The sequence below is a fragment of the Tursiops truncatus genome, chromosome 7 (genome assembly GCF_011762595.2).
Source record: "Tursiops truncatus isolate mTurTru1 chromosome 7, mTurTru1.mat.Y, whole genome shotgun sequence".
In the NCBI taxonomy this organism is placed as follows: domain Eukaryota; kingdom Metazoa; phylum Chordata; class Mammalia; order Artiodactyla; family Delphinidae; genus Tursiops; species Tursiops truncatus.
In genome coordinates, this window is record NC_047040.1 from 39,011,975 (window position 1) to 39,036,457 (window position 24,483).

General features: G+C 35.7%; 1 protein-coding gene across 1 annotated transcript in view; it reads left to right on the top strand.

Annotated features, from left to right (window-relative positions):
• Window positions 1–24,483, top strand: part of DNAH7 (dynein axonemal heavy chain 7) — a 243,722-nt gene that overhangs the window by 74,409 nt on the left and 144,830 nt on the right. Inside the window, exons 19-26 of the mRNA XM_019939243.3 lie at window positions 3,011–3,204; window positions 4,681–4,879; window positions 7,551–7,691; window positions 11,707–11,919; window positions 15,293–15,402; window positions 18,985–19,153; window positions 20,694–20,796; window positions 20,917–21,044. Coding sequence (XP_019794802.2) covers window positions 3,011–3,204; window positions 4,681–4,879; window positions 7,551–7,691; window positions 11,707–11,919; window positions 15,293–15,402; window positions 18,985–19,153; window positions 20,694–20,796; window positions 20,917–21,044 — 1,257 coding nt within the window. The remainder of the gene's footprint in view (window positions 1–3,010; window positions 3,205–4,680; window positions 4,880–7,550; window positions 7,692–11,706; window positions 11,920–15,292; window positions 15,403–18,984; window positions 19,154–20,693; window positions 20,797–20,916; window positions 21,045–24,483) is intronic.

A 24,483-nucleotide genomic window follows, 5' to 3' on the forward strand; every position in this document is an offset into this window, starting at 1 on the left:
TCTGTGAAGCTTCCTGGCCGCAGTAATTAGAATGCTCTCTCTGTGTACCCCAATTAAAGTTTCAGGCCCTGATATCACAGGCAATTGGTTTAGAAATGTAAATCAACCAGTAGCTTGTCATTTGAGCTGATGAGATTAGTGATACTTGTGAAGCAAAAGACGACACGTAAAATTTGTAAAATGATTTCTTTAATACCAAAAAGTAATAGCGGTTAATAATTCCTTTTCCTCTCCCAAAGATGAAAAGTAATTAAAGCGTCAAAGGAGTCATACTTAGTTTCAAATTTCTGGTAGCTTCCTGTTATAACATCTTATTGTTCTGTCTTGAGAACCTTAGCTAATAAGTTGGTACAATGTGGGGGGGGGGGGGTTGTAAGTTCCTTGAGTGTTCCTTGTGTGTCTGCAGGCTTAACTCATCCTCATTCACTCAAGCATTCAACGAATATTTATGGGATGCCTACTCTGTACTAGAATTTTGTGGCAATGCTTAAAGGAACTTAAAGCCAGTTTTATTTTACTATGATGAATATCTTACCAGAAGGATGGCAGTTTACAAAATGTTTATTTTAACTCCATTAAACCAATGGAGTGATGTAAGTGACTTACTCCATGAATTCCCCCAGAGTAGTATCTCTCTGTCTGTATCTCATCAAGAGACAGTTATAGAAGGCCAAATGGAAAGGGTAGTTTCAAGCATATGTGTGTTCTAGGCACCATATTAGGTGCTTCCAATATTTTGTCTAATTTGGTCTTCATAACAACTTTGAAAGAGGGCTCTTATCTCCATTTTAAAGATAAGAAAATAGAGAGTCAGGTTAATTAAGTGATTAGGAACCAGGTCTGTTCTTCTCTTCATCTGATGTAGTCTCTGTTCTGTTTACCTTCTCATGGGAAGAGAGTGTTTAGTTTCCAGTCCAGAGATGTTTGATTACTTTTCTATATTTTTTTCTTAAGTCCATATACCAAGGTACATAGATTATCGCCTGTGTTGATTCAGAACTAGCATATTTGATTCAGCATCATTGAGCTGATCTAGATAAATAGGTTTGACCTCAGGAATTCAATAAAAATTTTTTTGCTCAAATGCTAAGTGCTTCCAAGGGGTATTTCTTTTGTAATTGCAATATTTAGGGAAAGAAATATGAACTGTTGTTTTAAATAACTGATTTTATTTTAGCTTTCAAATCTCAGATCCAAAATAGCGAATTGCAATAAATTCTTTGGCTGAGAATAAAACAAACATTGTTAATTTGTGAAAGGAATTTTTCACATTTATTAGCAACATTTTTTTTTTCCAACAAAGAAAAGCATACTTTTCCAGAAGGTGGCACTCTAAGAACACCATTTTGGTTTTTGAATTTAGGAGTACAAGGGTACTACTGTTCCATACTTTATCGAATGAACTGAACATTAAATTATGACCTGAATCTCTGTCATGCTTCTTTTTGTGTGCATTTTTAAATGTTTACTTGAAACATAAAACTCTTGGAAATATAATAAAATGCCTTTAAAAAATTGTGCCTCTTTAAAGATAAGTGAATTGCATATGTTGCATATTCCATGTGAACCTGTTCTACTGAAAAAAAAAAAACAGGTATTAATGATGATTATTTTGTTCTTTGATTAAATTGCTGTGTTCCCAAGTTACATTGTTATATTTCAAAACAAAGCAGAAAATTATCTTTCCTTTCCAGTCACATTGAAAGTATATTAACAAAAACATGTTCCTGCAGTAGAATAAAATTTCTCTGTGAAACAATTTACAGTTGAAATTTTTGATTGATCTCACAGTCAGTACCAAACTCTCTTTGGCTAAGTACCAAAAATAGGTTTAAATTAGTTAATCTTAAAATTCTTTTTAATTTTTAACAATATTCCCTTGATTTAATTTCATGTGAATTTTCTAAATGTACCAGTGTATTCTCATGAAGTTTATTTGGTCTGGTGATTAAAATCTCTAATGTGTTTGGCCACCTCTCTCTCACACTTCTAAGCCTACTTAGTAAAGAATTCTTTCTTTGTCATTGGTGTCAGTGGTGAACACTGAGTTTGGGATTATAAGACCAAGACTAGACCTGGATGACATCAATCATGTGTTAAGGAAAAACAGTAAAAAGAATTTTATTTCAGCTCTGTCTAGATTGTGTTTTAATATGTATTTCTAAAGATTTTCATAAGCCTGGTGGTTACTTGTAGGGGTATTTTGAGAAATCAGTAAACTATTTCTTAAAATATCAGTTCTTAAGACCAGCTTTTGGTATAATTCTTATTTTGAATCCTACAGCATAAAAGAAAGCTTTTAAAAATACTTGATTGTGTTTGAATCCCTTTAAAGCAAACAGCTCACGGTGACACTTTCAAGTGATAGAATGTTCAGAAATCCATGCCTTGAAAGTAGAACAATCTTAGTCTCTAGAGAGTTCAGGAAGAGCACACCTTGAACTTCAGTCCTTCAACAAGCAGAGTGTTATAATGCGGTTCCAAAGGTAGTTCTTTGCAATGTAAGATCTTTATGTAAAGCGCCTTCCTCCATGCTCCCAACCCCTTATTTTTATCTACCCTCATAAAACAGGAATTGTTATTTTATTATTATTGATAACAATAATATTCAAAATAATAATTATAATGGTGACATCTTTTTAGAGTACTTTTCCTCGAAGAACAATAGACAAACATATCTCATACTCTTTTGTTTCCTCCTGTCCTTCTTGTGAGTTCAGATAGTGTCCCCCTCCCCACTCCTGCCACACTCATTGTCTCTCACAGTTCCTAACTTAGCATGAGAAATTGTGGCCAACATCAATGAGGACCAAGTCAACGTGGCTTTTACACAATTAAAGGGCTGGTTAGATCTAGACTATGCAAGAGTACTTTTAAAACATAAGTAAGTATTCACTTTAAATTTTGAATAACATTTGTTATATTAAAACCATGCAATCTCAAAAATAATAGGAATATAAAGTCAATATGAATATCAAATATTTTTGAGTTGTACATTTTTTATTTTTAGGATAAACATGTTCTGGCAGTTGTAACTATCGAGAAAATGCTGGAGAGGCTGAAAAAATCTAATGAACTATTGGAACTCATTCTTAAAGGACTTAATGAATATTTGGAAAAGAAGCGTCTCTTCTTCCCCAGATTCTTTTTCTTGTCTAACGATGAACTTCTTGAGATACTGTCTGAGACTAAAGATCCCACTAGGTAAGTAAGATATACATATATATTATATGTGTATAATACATGGCTAAGTTTGTTGCCTTTAATTTTCAGAATAATGCAGAACTTAAATATATATGATTTTGTTTATGTAATAACTTTTTTCAAGACTATTCTAAATCATATCAATAATCAACTTAAATAATTATTAAAAGCATAAGGAATACCGTTGAATGATATTTTTCCAAATGTGATGAACCTTGGAGTGGATTTCTCATTTTATCACATATTGTCTTAAAGATTTTTCAGAACACATCCCTCTTCTACGTCCCATGCAGAATAAAAGTCAGCGCCCTCTCAGTGGCTTGCAGTCACCCACGCAGGTGCTCCCCCATGATCCTTCCTAGTCATCCCCCACTAGCTTTCTTCTTGTTTATTCTGCTACAGTCCTTGTAATTCTCCCATAAAAGGGGCAGCCTCCTCCCTCAGTGTACTGTTCTCTTTGCCTGGGATCCTCCTCACCCAAATATCCATAAGACTTCTTTTACCTCCTCTAGATCTTTGTGGAAACCTGCTCAAACATCTGCCACTCAAGAAGGCCTTCCCTGGCCACTTATTTAAAGTGGCACCCCTTCCAGCACTCCCTAGTCACCTTTCTTGATTATCTTCTCTGCCTCGTTTTCTTTCAGCACACTTTTTATCATCTGGCTTACTCTATAATGTGCTTATTTGTTTACTGTTTGCTTTCCTGTAGCAGAACATAAGCTCCATGATGGCTGAGATTTTTGACCTTCTCCCCCTCACAGCTGATTCCCTGTTCCTTAGAAGAGAGTCTGTCTGGTTTACATCAGTCAGTGAATAGATATTTGTTAAATTTGTCAGTTTTGTGTCTTGTGCCTTCAAAGTAGGAGACAAGTAATCCAGACAAAAAGATAAATTTAGACTCAGATTTCCACCTGACTTTTTATACTCTGCCCATTTTTTGCCTGTTTGAAAGATAAATTCAATTGGTCATTTGTAACGTGCCAAGAATGAGGAATTTAGTCAGTTCCATCTGTATTACAATGAATAGACTAAAGTTGGGCACCTTCAAAGTAGTTGACTTACTTAAAGCACTAAACCTAGTTCATAATTTGCAAGGAGTCTCTGAAGATCCCAGTTGAAATATCTTACTTTTTGCGCATTTGAAGATTCTTCAGATTAGTGTTTTATCTGTTGGTCAAGATTGGTTTGGTCCTTGTATTACTTTTAACAGCTTTTGATTCATTGTGTTGGAAACAAAGCCTCATGTAGCTCTTAGGATAATTGTAATTTTACAGATCTTTTTGTGATTATTCCATTAATGATGATCTCCCACTGGACTGTGTTTTCTATCAGCGCTTCATCTCTAGCATCTAGCAGGGGCCTCACACATAGTGCACCTTTATGAATTTTGAATGAAGATTGGTATACAAAGAACACTGATATTTAGGGAATTGCTTTTATTTGCTGAAGTCTCTTAAACATTTTTTTTCCTGACAGAGTACAACCTCACTTGAAGAAATGTTTTGAAGGAATTGCAAAGGTGGAATTTACAGAAAGTTTGGACATCACTCACATGAAGAGTAGTGAAGGAGAAGTGGTGGAACTCGTAGACACCATTTCAACAGCCAAAGCCAGAGGTCAAGTGGAGAAGTGGTTGGCCGAGTTAGAGAGAGTTATGATTAAATCCATCCATAAGGTAGCCAACTGTATTTATTATTATTTCTAGTAAAGATGATAGAACATTAATGTATTATTGATAAATGCACTTTTATTTAGAAAAAGTGAGTCATGAATTACCAATTCAATTGTAACAGATAGATTGAAGGCAAAGATATAGTCTCTGATACTAATTTTGTAGTGACTCACTTGAAACGTGGGACAAAATACCATACATACTACAACAAACTTGGGTTTTAGTCATGAGTCTGTCTCATTTCTTGTGCTTTCAATGTTAGACACACTTTGGTCTGCATAGTCTGTCTTTAGTCTCGCCTTGGAAGCACCTCTCTGCAGTTTCACATCAGTCTCCTTGACATGTATGCCCCTCTGGTGGTTCCTTTTGTTCTGTGAATATATAAAATATGTACCAAAATGTTAGAAAATCATAAGTACTTTCTACAATTAACAGTAACTTCATGTTTTCCATATCTCAGAAAGCATATTACCACCTCAATCATTTGTAATTATTTTTGTTAGTAGAGAATTTTAAGTCAAGGGAGCAGATAGAGCTTAATTGAGCAGTTAATTAATTTTTTACTGTAATGTGGACTTAGCATTCAAGTTCCTTACCAGGAATAAAAATCGTGATTGAGCAGGGAAGCATGAGAGAAAGAATGAGAAGGAAATAATGGCATCAAGCCCTATCAACAACAGTTTTCATGAATTTTTCAGATGCTGTCACACATTATTGAAAAATTCACTGGAATCTAGGTGTTTAATGTACATCATGTGTCTTAATGTTCCTTTCTCTTAAATATAATTTTAATATCTGCTTGCTTTGTATTTTTTCAATAGATACAAAATCTTTTGGACAGGTTCCCATTTCTCCCTATTATGGATTAAGTGATAATGAATGTCCTTATGCATACTGGTTTCTTTGATTGAATTATTTATTTTCTTATGATAACTTCTCATATGTAGAATCACTGGGCAAAAGAGGATGAGCTTTCGTAGGGCTTGATAAATATTGACAAGCAGCTTTCCCATTTACGCAGCTATCAGCAGTTAAATGCATTTCACTTGGACCACTACTTAGCAGCATTGAATTGGTTATATGGTTTGTTACTTGATGTATACAGTGGTAACTCATTATTTTAGACATATCTAATACTATTTCAACTATTCTTTTAATTTTGTTTGTCAAAGTACTCAGAGAAAATATTTTGGTTACCATTTCAGAGCATTAAGATGGGGTGGCAAGTAAGCGGCTAGGAAATATCTTCCCCAAATGTTCATGTGTAAGTTTGTGTCGGTGGGAAAAATGCAAGTGAATGCAATGTAAAATACTACAGATAGGAGCTATGTGTGTTACTGTGTTGTGCTGTACGTATTTGCTTGCTTGAAAGGCTACTGCATGCCTAAATTAAGTGAATTTTGTGTCATTTCTAAATAATAAAAAATCATGTTGGCACCTTTGCCCTTTTATCTTACTGGATTATCATGGGTTTAATACTGCAGTTTGCTGTAGTTTGGCAGCTTGCTACTGCCAAAATATGTTATTTTTCATATATGGCATACACAGTCTAATAATATATTTTATATACAATATTATAGAACTTTATGTAATCATATTTCTCCTCATACAACTGTATAGAAATCTGTGATTTAGATTTTAATGCCTCCCTCCTATTCTCTCCACAGTGTCCTTCTAGAACACATATTTATTCCATCTTTGGCATTTCTCTACTGTACCTTCTATTCTTTCCTGTGTTCCTCCCATCTCTCAGTTTCTCCTTTTCACCTGCCCTTTCTGTGGCTTCCTCTGGCCTTTTACATTTTCTTTATTATCAATAGACAACATTGCCCTTCATTTCTATTCAACTCCGTAAATATCCTAGCTAAACTAGAAATCCAGAAAGATTTGCCTATCCTTATATATTTCTCAGAAAAATGTAATTTTGATAATCTTTTCTGAAATTCAGACATTAATGTGACTATCACCTCATAGATGCTACTATTTTTGATTGATACATATAATAGATTGGAATGTTTCCCACTGATGGCTGATAGAAAAAGTGGATCTATGAATTCACTGAAAACATATGTAGTAAAGTACATGACTTAGGCTTCCTGAATTTACAGCTCTCAACTCTCCATGAATGAATTATATATCCACCCTGTCATCATAGCCTTGGGCATCAAACTACAGGACTGAGAGGGAAGTGAGGTCTGGAAACACAGGAGGAACTTTAGAGGAATTGTGTAGGGTGCTTGAGTGTGCATGTACAAATATACACATGGCTGAGTGGGGATCTGATTAAGTTCAAAGAAAATATGTGTGAATTTGATAGATCTCATTTTGGAATTATTTGAACTTATGTTTTGTAATTAAATTGCTTGCGTTCAGTCCAGATGTACCCAGGACATTTTTGGCTACGACTGGCCAAAGAAATATTTCATATAATGTGGTTCACACAAATAGATTATGTACCAGCAAAATAAAATGCTATGTAATATATTTGTTTTGCTCTCAGGTGTATGGAAAAACTTGAAATTGTCTAGTTACATGCTTTAGATCTTCATCATTGGCTAAGCTGTAAGAAGTTGAGCAGTACAAGATAATCCACTCAGGAGTTAGCTCTTCATTTTTTAGCTTGTTCAAGTAAAGTATGAAATTGTTTACCTTTAGCATTTTCTTTTTCAATTAGGTAATTAGAGATGCACTTTCTGCCTATACACAACATGAACGAATTAACTGGGTAAGAGATTGGCCTGGACAGACAGTTCTCTGTGTATCCCAAACCTTTTGGACAACAGAAGTACAAACAGCTATTGCAAAAGGACAAAAGGTGAGCTTTTATTACCCACAGGTTTTGCAGCATTTTTTAAATAGTTATAATTGCCAAAATACAATTATTCTAAAAAAAAATAAAGACAATCCACTCAAAAAGCCAAGCGTACTGGAGCCTCAATCTTTTTATTATATACATTTTTATGCCTTTAAAAATACAGTGATAATAGGACAAAGAAATGTCCTAAACTCAGAAAGTTTAGGAGGAGATACATAACATAATTCTCTTTTATATCTTCAGTAAAACTACCCTATGAAGACAAAAGATATTAATTGACTTATTTTGACTATTTTAATTTTTAGTGTACTGATTTTTAGTAAATAATAATATTTTGAATGATGCTTAATATTAATTATTCTAACAAATATATATTTAATATTATAATATTAAAATAATAATATTAAAATAATAATAAAAACAGAAGCAGCATTCTTATCCATAAGGTAGGATTCCAAGCAGGTCAACTTTTGGTTGACTGATAGGTCAGTTGGAATCTAGCAATTGCAGATGTTGTTTAAAACCATGAGTTTTTCAGGTATTTTTTACATGGAGTTTGGCGTTATTGTCTGTAAGGTATTGTTGAGCACTGGTGAGTGTAGGGTTTGAGAGAGACTCGTATTCTTTGTAAGCAGGCAGGTCTCGTAGAGGAGGGAGCTGAGTGTCACATGCTTAGTTCACTCCAACTTACCAACAGGTCACTTATTTCTCCTCTGAGGAAAGGATAAGGGCATAGGGCAGGAAGTCAGGGATTTTTAGGAAAAAGTCTTTCCTCATGGAAACCAGAGCACGGGGAATGAGGGTTTCCCTTACAGCAGTAAGCCCTTGGGGATACTCCTGGGCTCTTGGCTGTCTATGTGCATGTTTCTTTTCTCCCCAATGGGTCCAGAAACTTCATTTTGTCTTTTTACTTTTAAGCTACCACGCAGCCACCTCCCCACACAAAGGGATTCCTCTGTCGCCAATGTGGGTTACTGGGGGACATGGATCTCGCTCCTTGCTTGCTGGCCCCCCAAACCACCATGCCAACTTTCTCATTCATCACTATGGGAAATAGAGGGAACAAAGAAGCAAATGTGATCAAATAAGACAAATTTGTAGGCGTCTTCCACATTTCTTCAGTTTAAACGTGGTGTTTATTAAACCTCCACCCGTCTGTCAAAACGATATTTTTCTCTGGAACAGGTAGGAGTTGAGGTAGAGAATTTAAGTGTAAACCTTTCATGCTTCTACTTATCTCCCAGGCATAATTTGTTTCTCAAGGGACACACAATTTAGGTCATTCCATTTCAATGTGTCCTCTGCTCAAAGCTATCTGCCTACAATTCTTACCATATTGTTCTTAGCATATTTTATACAGATACAAATAGATTTTTTTTTGGCTTACAACAGTATCCACTGATACTGAGATGAGGTTATTTATTCACTCATTTATTAGTTTACTCCATTTTATCCCACTCGTGTAATATGGTGCACGTATGGAGCCGTTCACAAGAGAAAGCCAAAATGAGAATCCATGCCTTGAGTGACTACTACTCCAGGGGGACTCAGCTTCGTAGACGTAGATCCTCTAAAGCTGTAATTGAGTGGAACTTAGCCAGCCTTTTTCGCTGTTACTTGCTGGATTGTTCTCTTCTGTTGTGTTTTGTGATGTTTCACATAGCTAAATTTCATGGAATGAAATTAAGCGTTGTACATGTCCTTAAAAATTAATTCTTTCCTTTTTCCTCTGCTTGTGAATACTCTGCTTCAATATGCCCTTCATCTGCTGTCTGTGTACCTTGTCCCTGTCTGTATCTCATGCATATTCAGTTTGTTTAGGTTCTGTAGCAGCATCAGGAGGGGATGGCACATGTTTTAGTATTCTAAAGCACTGGTGATTTAATATGTGTTTCTATCAGGGGAGGGTAGCACATGTTTTAGTATTCTGTGTGTTGATGACTTTTTCCTTAATTAATGTGTGGTTCACATTCGAAACTGATATCTTTGGTTCAGTAGCTGGAGACTCTTGGCAGCCTCAGAGGAGACTAGACATTTCCATTCTCTGCAAACACTCCAAGTTGTCTGCAGCTGGATGCTATGATAGCACCATGTTGTACTGTCCCACTTCCAGAGGACCCATTCCCCTCAGGATCTGTTTCCATTTATTTATTCAAAGAATAGTCACTGTGGAACTAGTCAGTATATGAGCTATTACAGGGGCTAAAAATGAATGGAAGAATCACCACTGTCACAGAGCTTGGGTTATTGCAAATATTGCTATGATTTTGAGTCAGTTTATCATTGTGTATGTAGAGGGAACTAGGTATGATAAAAATATGATTCCACACAGGGTTTATTTTGGATAACTATATAAAGTATTGATAGTTACCTTTAGATTCATTAGTTCACTGTACAGAACAGTTTACAATGAATAAAATGTAACAAAAGTGATTCAATATCATGATTTTTTTCAATCTAGCTGATCTGAATTCTCATTGATTTATTATAATATGGTTCCTAAAGAACTTAGTTCATCACAGTTTGAAGCTAAATTTTAGTTCTAAATCTGTTTCTCTAGTGTAGCAAAATACATTCTGCTGATGTAAATAGTAACAAATTCTTATGGACGTATAGTTTATACTGTCAGGTCCAAACATTAAAAGTTTAATCTTATGCCTTGTGTTGAACTACAGTATGTGAGAACTGGTAAGGCTCTCAAAGATCCTGACTTTTACTGATTAGGAAACTAAGATGCACCACCTGGCGTAGTTTGTGTTCTTGGGAGCAAAACTATTCTTACTAATCTGTGTACTCAATATACTTAAATTCACCAATTGGCTCCAAGAATTTAAACACTTGGGGTTATTTAGACATAGATGGGACAGAATTTTATTTTTCACTACTTATGAAGCAAATTAATAGCAATTAATTATGAAAATGATATAAATGGAATAGTGTTCAAGCACCAAACTTTTGAAAAAATGACTTCCTAAAAAAAAGGATAAAATATTTCAAGGAGTAATAAAAGTGACCCTTAAAGAAACAAGTCTCCAACTCTACCCTTTAAGCTTTTCTCATCCTTGGAAATCCTCATTTTTAGTTTCATTGCTACCACTTAACCTGGTCCTAAAGGAGTGAAATAAACTCATTGGTGCCCAATGCTTATTAAATATTATTAGAGTGGGGAAAAGTGACCACATCAGCCTGCTGCAGCATATTTACACTTCCCTTAGGCACAGCAGTTTTCATTGATTTTAATTTGATTTTCCTAAACCCTCTTCTCTTTTTCACATACTGATCAGATTTACCCACCAGAAAAGAGACCCCTCCCAAAAGAGCCTGATCCTTAGAACTGGCCTTAGCTCACCATAAACTAAAATGTTAGCTGTTTTGTGTTTTAGGATCTTTACATTTCAAGTGGCACAAATCCTACTCAGAAGCTCACACAGGAGTACTAGAAGGATTCATGAGATCTAAGGTAGAGCATTTGGAATCAGGATCTCAGGGCTTCATCACTGCTGCAGTTTCTCTTTTGTTGTCTATCTTTCATCTCTACTGGTCTCTGTCAGGCTTTTTTCTGCAGTGGGGTGAAGGCTTTCAGTAGCTTCGGATTGGCATTCTGAGAGTCTCCCAAGCCTAGTGAAAAACACTTTTCTTCCCATCTGTATAGCAGTCCCTGGAAAGAAGTGTGATTGGCTCTGGTTGGGTCACACATGCCCTCCTTCATATTGCCTTGGAGATGGGGCAATATGATTGACAGCTCACAAAACCACAAGAGCATACAAGAGCAGAAATGGAAAGGAGGGGATGTTGGGTAGGTGCAAACCATGTATGTCAACTATGTCTGGCCTGATTGAGCTTGTTCACCTAATACCTTTGTAGTAAAAAAATTTTTTTTGATTATTTTTAAGTTATGTCATATGGAAAGTTATAATAAAAATGTAGAAAATACTCTGTATACATGCTAGGTCAAAAATTTTTTGTTCAAAAGGATTCTGATCACACTGAGTAATTATATCTTATTTTCTTTCAGTCTCTTGAGCAATACCTGGAAAAATGTAACAAACAAATTGATGATATTGTCACCTTGGTTCGTGGCAAATTGTCCAAGCAGAATCGTGTTACTCTGGGAGCCCTCGTGGTGCTGGATGTCCATGCTAGAGATGTTCTCACAACACTTGTTAAAAAGAAAGTTAGTGATGACTCTGACTTTGAATGGTTAAGTCAGCTTAGGTACTATTGGCAAGTAAGTAATATCACTGAATGTTATTACTCAGCAATTTCAGCTCACAGGTATATAATTTGTGCTTGCTAGCTCACATGAGAAATAGTATCAGTAATATAGGATTTTAGGATTTTAGCTGATGGCTGACTATACCTAAAAAGCATTCTCCAGATTGAAGATTAAGGCAGCCAAAAACTATATGTCAAGTGTTTGAAAACTGTGTTTATATCTGTATCCAAATGTATAGTTACATAGAAATACATATATAGATGCACACAAACTATGAGTAATTATAAAAAATTACTCATTTGAAATTAGTCATTATGCTTGCTGAATCTGTAAAATGTTGAAACTAATCAGTTTATAATTGTGTTCTTAGATTCCTGATGCATCTAAAGAGTGTACAAATCAGACTGTTTTAGTATGATTTAGTCATTAAACTTTCCTCTTGTTGATCAATTGAACTAACCAGAAACATGATCTGGAGGAAGGTTTTTATCAGGGGATCTATGTAGTTGGTGATGTCAGTCACCATCAGGAAGGCAGGAGGAGCAGGAACAGTACAGTGAACAAGACTGGGCCTGCTGAGAATGGGAAGAGAGAGCTGAGGATTGGAGATAGAGACTCAGAAGTTATCATATTCACTTTTGTGAAAGGCTTTGGGAGGTATGGAGTGGGAAGAGAAGAGTTACAAGAACCAGAACCCTGGAAAACCATATGAGGCCGTGAGTACAGTGGTTAGGAGCTCAGACTGTAGACTGATTGTTTCAAATGCTACATCCTCCCCTTACCAGTTGTGTGACTTGGGCAAGTTACCTACTCTCTTCAGGCACCCGCTTCCTTATCTGTAAAATGGTGATGATGATAATACTCCCTCTACAGTGAAAACAAGTTGAACAAATGATTGAAAATATAGGAGAATAATGAACTATCAAAAAGAGTAAGAAAACAATCCAATTTACAATTGCTCAAAAAGAATAAAATAACTTAGGAATAAATTTACCCAAGAAGGTGAAAGACCTATAAACTGAAAACTATAAGACACTGATGAAAGAAATTGAAGAAGACACAAATAAATGAAAAGATCTGTGTTCACGGATTGGAAGAATCAACATTGTTAAAATGTCCATACTACCCAAAGCAATCTACAGACTTAATGCAATTTCTATCAAAATTCCAATGGCATTTTTCACAACAATAGAACAAACAATCCTAATATTTTTTTATGGAAACAAAAAAGACCCCAAATAGCCAAAGCAGTCTTGAGAAAGAAGAACAAAGCTGGAGGCATCACACTCCCTGATTTCAGATTATACTACCAGAGCTAAAGTAATCAAACCAATATGGTACTGGCATGAAAAGAGACACATAGATCATTGGAAAAGAATAAAGAGTCCAGAAATAAACATACACATATATGGTCAATTACTTTACAACAAAGGAGCCAAGAATATAAATGGGGAAAGGACATTTAATAAATGGTGTTGGGAAAACTGGACAGCCACATGCAAAAGAATGAAATTGTATCACTATCTTACATCATACCCCCAAATTAACTCAAAATGGATTAAAGACTTGAATGTAAGACTTGAAACCATAAAATTCCAAGAAAACATAGGTGGTAAGCTCCTTTACATTGGTCTTGGTGATTTTTTGAATTTGACACCAAAAGCAAAGGCAGCAAAAGCAAAAATAAACAAGTGGGACTGTATCAAGCTTCTGCACATCAAAGTAAAGCATCAACAAATTGAGAAGGCAACCTACTGAATAGGAGAAAATATTTGCAAACTATATATCTGATAAGAGGTTAAATCCAAAATAGATAAGGAACAGATGCAACTCAATAGCAAAAAAAATCTGATTAAAAAATGGGCAGAAGCAGCCGCATAGCCCAGGGAGATCAGCTCCATGCTTTGTGACCACCTAGAGGGTTGGGATAGGGAGGGTGGGAGGGAGACATAAGAGGGAGGAGATATGGGGGTATATGTATATTATAGCTGATTCACTTTGTTATAAAGCAGAAACTAACACACCATTGTAAAGCAATTATACTCCAATAAAGATGTTAAATAAATAAATAAAGCACCTCTTGGACACTTAAATAAATAAATAAAAAATGAGCAGAGAATCTGAATAGATAGTTTTCTAAAGAAGACATACAGATGGCCAACAGGCACATGAAAAGATGCTCAACATCACTAATTGACAGGAAAATGCAAATCAAAACCACAATGGGATATCATCTCACACCTGGTAGAATGGCTGTTCTCAAAAAGACAAGAGGTAACACATCTTGGCAAGGATTTGGAAAAAAGGGAACCCTCATGTACTTTTGGTGGGAATGTAAATTGGTGCAGCCACCATGGAAAACAGTATGGAGACTCCTCAAAAAAAACTTTAAAAATAGAACTACCGTATGATCCAGCAATTCCTCTTCTGGGTATTTATCTGAAGAAAACAGAAACACTTAACTCAAAAAGATATATGCACACCCATGTTAATTGCATTATTTTTTACAACAGCCAAGATATGGAAACAAACTAAATGTTCATTGATGGATGAATGGTTAAAGAAGATGTGAGATATATATATATAGATATAGATATAGATATGTAATAGAATACTACTCAGCCATAAAAAATATTGACATTTACAGCAGCATGAATGGACCTTGAAGGCATTATACTAAGTGAAATAAGTCAGAGAAAGACAAATACCATGTGATCTCACCTATATGTGGAATCTAAAAAACAAAATAAAATAAAAATAAAAAAGCTGAGAGATACAGAGAACAGATTGGGGGTTGCCTGGGGGTGAGGGTAGGGAAGGTGAGAGAAATGGGTGAAAGGAGTCAAAAGGTCAAAACTTCCAGTCATAAAATAAGTAATTCGTGGGGATGTAATATACAGCATGGCAACTGTAGTTAATAATACTGTATTGCATGCTTGAAAGTTGCGAAAAGTAGGTCTTAAAAGTTCTCCTCACAAGAAAAAAATTCTAACTGTATGGTGAGGGATGTTGACTTATTATGGTGATCATTTTGCAATAAATATAAATATGGAATCATTATGTTGTATCCTAAAACTAATATAATGTTGTATGTCAATTATACCTTAATAAAATAGTGTTAGCAAGTTTAAAAAAAGAAAATATAAGAGAGGTAAAGAATAAATACACTTTCCAAAGTTGTTCTACGGGGAAAATTGAAGCCAGTGACTTCAATTACTTATCCAAGGAAATTAGATATTGAATTCTTCTACTGAATTAAATGATGCCTGAAAAGTGAAATTTAAAGTTGTTGTTTACAACATGGCTATTATTTAAGAACTTGAGGTTTCATATTATTTAAATTTTTATTATTTAAGCTAACTTCATTTTATCTGATTTGTACTAGGACAATCATTTAGAAACAAAGATGATTAATGCTGGTTTACGATATGGATATGAATATCTGGGTAATTCTCTTAGGCTGGTTATTACTCCACTCACTGACAGGTGTTACAGGTAAACTCATTAATTTAAAGATCTAATTGGAACAACTTTCACTCACTCCTAAATTACTCAATTTTTTAAGCACCAAATGTATCCTCTGTTATATTTGCCTAGACCCTTAATTCTTGTCTCAACATGACCTTCAATTTCTTTCTCTGCTGGCGTCTTCCTCTCAGCTCTAGAGCTCGAAGTATTATCAGGCGTTCCTGTTATTTTTTTACTTTGTTCATTTCTCCTTTCTTGAAACTTCTGACTCTTCCTTTTGGATCATTTGAGACATCCTTCTTCCTTCTCCAAGGAATTTTCTAGAATTCTGTCTTCATGTATTGTTTTGTTTCCTGCGTCATGGTTTCCTGAATGTCCTCATCCATTCTTAGGCTTTAACAGCCTACATTCTGAAGATCCCCAAACCTGTACCGCCAGCCAAGGTCTCTCTCCTGTTAAGTTTCTCCACACACATGCCTGCTGGATATCTCCATCAGGTATCTCATAGGTATTTACATGTACATTGTTTTTTATTGTCCTTCTGAATAATAAAAGACCTTTATGTTTAACGCCAAGGTCCCATCTCCCATACTCCAAATTATTGTCAAATACTAAATTAAACTTTGTTTTTTTCATTTTCTCAACTGTAAGTAGTTTATTGACGAAACCAGTCTCAGGATGCGAGCAGAAAGCAATTTTGTTCTTTTTTATCACCATTCTTTTAAACTTGCTCTATCAAATATTTTCCCCATTTCTGGATGAAATCTAAGGTAGATTCCTACTCTTTCTGGCAACTTTAATATGTTAATGAATAGTGTTATTATTTTCAGGTACTAAAAGTCCATTTAGGTCTAAAATGAAAGTTACTATTTTTCAGCCAGTTTAAAACATCCCTTCCCTTCCAGCTCGAGCTTGACTCAAGCTCATGGCCTGCATTTGGGAAGGTAAATGTGGTCAGTCTTTTGTCATTTTTGTCCCTGTCCTTTGCATTCATCCCTCAATAGCTCATCTTTTAGCTCCTCTAGTGTTGGGGGTTGATGGAGGAGAGGAGAAGGAAAGGGAGAGGTAGGTGTATAGGTGACAGGTGTCTTGGGTGACAACTATCTCCTGGCTGTTTAGTGCCTTCCTTGATGGCACAAGTCTAGATGTACCAGATCTCCCAGGGGATGTTTATGTGGGTTCTTTGGGAATCTGCAGTCACCTGCTTCTCCCACCTGCGGAAAATGCCTTCTCTGGCTGGCTGCTGGTGACTTTTGCTTCAGCCTCTGCTGAGGTCCACCACACACTGACCCTCTTCCTGGGGTCTCCTCTGATTCTACATGGGCCTCCTGCACAGGGTCCCATTCAGCTTGACTCAAATCTGGTTCCCTTCCAGTGGGATCTAGGTCTGCCCAGATGATACACACATTTGTTTTGCCATCAGTAAGAGTGGATCTTTCTTACCGTCCCTGTTTTCTCCTACTCTGCCATCAGGAGAAGCTGCAGGCATTCTCTTGACTTTAAATATTTTAAAGCTCTCAGCTTGGGGTTTTAGTCAGAATTCTAACACAGAACGATCTGTGTTTATATACCGTTACACGTTTTTTTACAACTAATATTTATGTAGGTTTACCAAAACTTTTATCAGTGTCTTTACTTGTCATTGCTTCTTTCTTTGTCTGATTTCTGGTTTAATTTTTCTCCTTACTAGGCAATAACTTTTAGTAATTGTTCAAGTGAGGCTCTGCAAGTAGTGAGCTATACCGGTATTTATCTAAAATTGCCTCTTTCTCTTCTTATTCTTCTCTTTTTTTTTTCTTTTAGTCTTCACTAGATTATTAAATGATAGATTAGCTAGGTATAAAACTGTAGATGAACAGTAATTTTCCCTCAGCTCTCCAAAGATATTCTGTTGGCATTCATCACTCCTGCTGAGTATTCTGTTATTCTAATTATTATTCCTTTATAGGTAATTTTCTCCATTGTAGTTTCTAAGGTTTTCTCTTTATTGTTGATGTTCACTGGATGTTACTAGATGTGGATGAGTTTTTATTTATCCTACTTGGGACTTTTTCAATTAATATCTTTAATTCTGGCAAATTCTTAGCCATTGTTTTTTGAATTTTGCCTTTTCCCCATTCTCTTCCTTCTTTCTTCTATGTCTTTAACTTTTCTTATAGTTGACCTCTCTCCCTGGGTGATTTCTTCATATTTATCTTCTAGTGCATAATTCTGTTTCTTTAGGGTTTTCTCTGCTATTTATTCTGTTTACTGAGTTTTCAAAAGTTCAGTGATTGTAGTTTTCATTGCTAGATTCCATGTTGCCTCTCTTATGAAATTGGTTTCTGTTTTTCCCCACAATTTTATGATGTGTATTGCTTTTTTTTTTTTTTTTTTTGGAGGTACACGGGCCTCTCACTGTTGTGGCCTCTCCCGTTGTGGAGCGCAGGCTCCGGACGTGCAGGCTCAGCAGCCATGGCTCACGGGCCTAGCCACTCTGCAGCATGTGGGATCTTCCTGGACCGGGGCACGAACCCGTGTCCCCTGCATTGGCAGGTGGACTCTCAACCACTGCGCCACCAGGGAAGCCCAATGTGTATTGCTTTTTATTTAAAATCTTATTTTAAAAAAATTGCTAGGATACCAAATAAGGCAGAGTGCCATATGTGCAAGAACCCTCCCAGACGATTGTCCAACTGCCTTTGTCACTGCAAGTCTGATTCTTAATTCTGATCTCTCATTCCAGTTTTAGCTGTGAGCTAAATTTAGTAGGGGTTGTTTCCCCGTGTAGTCTTACATGTTCTCAGCTGTGGAGGTGTCCATGTGGAGCAGTTTTACATGTATCTCTGTGGAGGGCTCTAGGGTTTTCAGAACAAAATTTTAATGTTAATTTCTCATTTTGGGTTCATGGCCCATCAGTAGTGGAAACTGGATCCCACCCTCCCTGAAATGTAGGTTTCTCGTTGGGCACTGTATGAAGGGTAAGCTTCCTGTCTCTTCCTTAGTTGACTCTTCTTTGTCTCTTGAGTAGGTTGCTGGAGTAATTTTAGTTCCCATTTACACACAAGGCAGCCTTTCAAGTCTTCTAGCTTTAAATAGTGAATCCATTCCAGCTCCTCAGCTTGCTCAGTTCTAAGGATTTATTTTCTATGTGGGTATAAATACACTTGTGTTTATATGCAAATTCCAAACCAATGTGCACCTCTACAGCTCTAGCACCTAATTACTTTTCCAGCTATGCATTCCCTCTTCATTGATAATTTCCTTTTCATTCATTCAAAAATGGCTATATTTTTCAAAAGTTGTTATATTTTTCTTTTATGTAGCATTTCCATATGCTTGCAGTAGGGGGATTGGGTGACTCAGGGTCAGCTGAATTCTCTGTATTGACCAGAAGTCAGCACTGAATTTCAAAAGTGAATTTGTTCTGCTTTTGTCATATATACAGCTATTCAGAAGTAAAACATAATAACAGACAAAAGTAATGCCCAAAGATTTTCATAGACTAGTAGGAAGGAAGGAGTTATTGATGGGGAAGTGGAAAATTTGGCTCTCAGCTTAAATTTTTCTTCTTTTCAGAATGTATATAAAAATCACATTATTCAACAAAGATTGTTTATTATATTTCAGAACCTTATTTGGAGCCCTTCATCTGCACCTTGGAGGAGCACCTGAGGGGCCAGCTGGAACTGGAAAGACTGAAACTACAAAAGATTTAGCCAAAGCTGTAGCCAAACAATGTGTTGTTTTCAACTGTTCTGATGGGTTGGATTATCTGGCTTTAGGAAAATTCTTTAAGGTTTGAGTTGACTCATCATTTGCGATATGATAACTTCTCAGAAAGGCTGTTCATAATGAAACATAATTTGATGCAAGTAAAAGATTTACTGTAGTTTAAGCAAAGTTAAAATTAAAGTATTATCTCAGTAATTCTCAAGAGAAGTAGGGTTATATCAAAAGCTTATTTGAGAAGGACCTCTGCCTCCAGTCCTTGCTATAATGGGTCAGTATTACTGATAGAAATGAATGAGTGGTGTCCCTCCAGTATACTGGACAGCTAGAAGTTTGAGAACCACTGCATCATGTAGAAATTGTGGTATCTAAAGACTTCTTTGTCCGGTAGATCTTGTTATTAACAAGTTAATATTAACAAGTTCATTAATCATTAACAAGTTCAATGATTTACTTCTATAGACACATTCTAATTAATCTTTTTGGTGAACCTGAAATCTTTCTTTTGTTTTTTTGTTAATCATTTTGGTGAACTTGAAATCCTTCTTTTGTTTTTTCTTATTCTGAGTCAGATTCCCACTCTTATGAGTCTGTAAGATTGCAAAAAGGGAAGTTAAAAGTATAAAGTCCCTAAGTTCATCGGTGTAACCTATGAACATCTGGTCATTTTAGTGCTTTGTTGCTACAGCCTGTTATTCCTTAAAATATTAGGTGGTAGAATTGAACACAAAATTATCCGTGTGGGATTATGGGCTCTACTTATTTGTTTATTTGATTTCTATTTTTCTATACTTTTCAAAGTACATTTTAAAGATTCTGTAATCCTTTTCAAAAGTATCTCCAGAAAACGTTAACATTAAAAAAAAAATACACAAACTAACAAAAAGGAATATAACAACCCTACCCCATACAGTAAACTATTCCTCCCTGAAGTATGGCCTAGTCATTTTATAATAGATTTGGAGCGTAAAAAGTCTCTACATTTGTGATGCTGAAACAATTAGAATAAAATAAAAGAAAATATTATAATGAATAACATATGAAGAAAACATTTGTGTGACCAGTAACTATTTTAATCATCCTCTATCATGATATACAACCTTGTTGTAATGATTAAAGAAATAAACAGCAAATCTAAAAGATTCTATGTGTAGTTTGGATAGCCACTATATTCCTAAATGTTTAAAGAAAAGTCTGGTATGTGCTAAGTTTTCAATCCATTACAATTACAATCCATTCTATGGCGTCCATAATCCATTCTATGGTTTCCTTTTCCATAAGGAAAAAGCAAATAATATCAGCTTGTAAATAAAAAGTAAGAAAGGCTATGAAATTATAGATATACATCTAAATGGCAAAAGATATACACAGAAAGTAAAAGAAAAAATCAATTGGAAAATTTTCCAGTTGATTGAACTCTTTGTTCATGCAGAATAATGAATTGGTAATAAAAGAATAAGCCATCTTTAAAGCTTTAAAGATAAGGGTGAATAAGCAATTTCCTTGATAGGATATTAAATCCGCGAAAAGATGAGGTGAAAATACAACATTTCAATGTAATATTCAATCAGATAAAATTGAAAAATTTCATTGATCTTTTCTCCCAGGGACTGTTATCTTGTGGAGCCTGGGCTTGCTTTGATGAGTTTAACAGAATTGATTTGGAAGTACTGTCTGTGGTTGCTCAACAAATTCTTACTCTCCAAAGAGGTAATGGACTAGTTTATCTCTGCATTGTGTGAAAACAGTAGAAATATAGGAGGTAATGAATGGCACCAGTCCCATTTGTATGTGGAATTGCTAAGTCACTTCATTCTTGATTACTCACAGGTATTAATGCAGGTGCGGATTTACTAGTGTTTGAAGGAACTGAACTAAAACTTGACCCCACGTGCGCTGTCTTTATAACAATGAACCCTGGATATGCTGGGCGATCAGAACTTCCGGATAATCTGAAGGTACAGAAAAGGCAATTATATTATCGATTTCCTTTCTGTGATTAACACAGTTAATATATAAAAAGAAAGCACATGCTGTTCTTGAATTTTATGAAAAATTTTTGCTTTTAGATGTTATATTTTAGACAACTGTTTTAGAAAATAATTTTAAAGCTTTGAGTACTTTTAAAAAATAGATATGCAATTTCCAAAACTTCTATTGTAAAATTAGTCGTAATTATACAAATTAGAAGACATAGGAAATATTGAAAAAGGTACCCATTCTACTGCTTACTATATTGTATTCCTCAATTTTAAATGCTGAAATCAGAAAATTGTGAATTCTGAGGTTTTTTTTCAAGTTAATATAATATGAGCATTTTTCTATCTTTATGAACATAATTCAAACTGTAAATAAAGTTATTGAACTGTGCTTACTGTTTGACATTTAGCTTGCATTTAGTTTTCCTTCATTATAGATAATATTGCAATGAGCAATTTTTACTTAAGGCTTTTCTCTATTTTAAGATACTTCCTTAGGAGAGTCATAAGACCAAGAGCTGTGTTGCTAAATTGCCTTCCAACAGAGGTTGAAATAATTTATATCCCATATCAATTCTCAATTCTCCATTCTCCTTAATACCCAGCAGTAGTTTTTTGTAAGAACAAAACAGTTTGCTAATTGAATAGACTAGAATCTTCATTTAAAAAACAAACTTCTTTGATTATTAGTGAAATATGACATTTCCCCCATATCTTTGTTAGACATTTTATATCCTTTTCTGGTGAATTGCATGTTTATGGCTAGCACATAGAGAGAAAATGTTGAAGAATAATGCAGTGATAATTGTGGATCCAAAACCAAGTCTTCTGACTCTAAATCCTGCATTCCTTCCACTATCCACATTTTTAGAATGACAGCTTCTCAGACTAGTTGAGGTACTTTTCCATCGAAAACACTTTTGATTGGACTCACTGCTGCCAAGTATTTTTGTGGTATTTTTATTCCGTACACTTTTATATGTTAGACGTGATGTTTTAGTACTTTGCCTTTGTGAAGGATGGTGTGACTTAAAAATAGAAACTGGTAAATCCTCCTTCATCTAAGAAGCATTTTGCAACTTTTTATTGGGATACACATTTGGAAAGCTCTTTTTGTAGCAGTACTTTTATTCACTCATGTTTTCCTTTTATTCAGTAGGATCAATCTGAATACATAAATATTTGTAAAGGCAAACATCTGTGAGTAGCTAATCATAAAAAGCTGGGACCAGTATTGGTTGAGTCTGTTAATGCCCCATGCAGACTTTTCCATGTTTTATTTATTGTAAGTGTTAAAACAGTGTCAAAATATTCACCTTGTGGTTCTTGGGGTATTTTCCTTCTATTTTAGGCCAAAAACTGCTCTCAAATTCTGATAGCTTTTTGTTGTTTTTGTTGTTCCTTTTGTGCAGTCTTCTTGGTTAGAGCTGCTATAGAATATCTCTTTTCAAGTACATATGGAAATACCTAACAATTTTGAAAAAAATGTCTTTGTCTGAAATGAAAGATAGATAGATATACTATTTTTTAAAAGCCTGCTGAGGCCCAGAGGATATTATCATCAGTCTTCAGAGTCATCCTCGATGCTTCTCTCTTCTTCACGCAGTGATTCAGTCGGTTACCAAAACCAGCAAAATCCTATTTCGTAAGTCTTATTACGCCTGCTGCTCCCGTCCAGCCCCACGGCCACGCCTTGCTCCCAGCCATCTTCAGTCTTCTCTTGCATGTCTTATTGCAGCAGCTCACCTGTCACCAAGAGTCCCTACTGAAATTCATTATAAAGAATTCCCCATTGTAATGCTACCTGTGTTGTAAGAAGAAATCTAATCGTATAATTTCCAGACTTAAAAAACCACTGGGCTCCTTTTGCCCACAGGAAAAAAATTCAAATTTCTTGGCCTGATCTGCAAGAGCTTTGGCATTAGACCCAGTTGCGTCTGTACCACCAGCTCCCTGCATCTCCCTGTCACACAGACCTCACTAGTCTCGGAAGGTCCCATGCCTTTGCACATGCTGTTTACCCTCTCTTGAGTGCTCTGCTAAGCCACCACTGTCCTGCCTGACAAATTCATACTCATCCTCTAAGCTAGCAGTCTGCCACCGAACATACGTACAGTTCAAATAAGACCATCTGGGTCCAGCCCCTGGAGCTGGCAGAGGTTTACAGCTGCATCTTTCTATCCTGCACGTGTCCATGGGTTCTACAGGGACTCCTGTTAGGTCTCTCCGCTTGGAACTCCTGAGACTTTGAGTGATGGAATCTGTTTCTCCAGTTGTCATTCCCTCCACTCTGCGTGGGTCGCTGGTGGATGATTCCACGTAGATTTTGCTGTTGGAGAGCTCTCACTTTGCCAGAGGGAATCTTGGGGAGGACTTAAAATGGCCGCAACTTTGCGCTCTCTCTCCCTTATCGTGTATATCTCATGCATCTTCTGTCCCAACAGACTGTGGGAGTGAAGGCCACTGTGATCTTGCTGCCACAGTCTACTTTTGCTTTCTCAGGCATGAGTGAGTCACCAATCTATATTCCCCCACAATAGGGCGATACCCATCAAACTCTTACTGAACTTGGGAGTGAGGAGGGGGGCTTAGGGAGACTCACAGCATAAGGAAACCTCCCTTCGATGGAAGTCTTTTTACAAATCCTCCCTCCTTCCTTATTCTCTCAAATGCTTTATGATTTACAAGTAAATGGGAAGGTTCAAGAATTGTGTATATTTCCTTTGTAAATTATTGGGCAGATCATGCATACTTCGGTAACTGATATGTATCATGTCATGAAGAAAGACTCAAGTTTTGACATCTTGTACATCTAGGTAAAACCTGCATAGTAGAGCAATTTCTTAAACACATCTCCACTTCAGAGAAGCTATATTTAATATTAAAACTATTCTGAAGAATCAGTAATCATTTCAGAATAGTTAAATGTTAGAAGCAATGGTAAAATAGACTTATCCTATTTTTTAAATTGAAGTATAGCTGATTTACAATGTTGTGTTACTTTCTGGTGTATAGCAGAGTGATTCCATTTATATATATGTATATGTATGTGTGTATTTATATATCTTTTTCATATTCTTTTTCATTATGGTTTATTACAGGATATTGAATATAGTTCCCTGTGCTATACAGTAGGACCTTGTTGTTTATCTATTTTATATATAGTAGTTTGTATCTACTAATCCCAAAGTCCTAATTTATCCCTCTTCTCTCCCCCACCCCTTTCCCCTTTGGTAAATGTAAGTTTGTTTTCTATGTCTGTAAGTCTGTTTCTGTTTTGTAGATAGGTTCATTTGTGTCATATTTTAGATTCCACATATAAGTTATATCATGATACTTTTCTTTCTCTTTCTGACCTACTTCACTGAGTGTGATAATCTCTAGGTCCGTACATGTTGTTGCAGATGGCATTATTTCA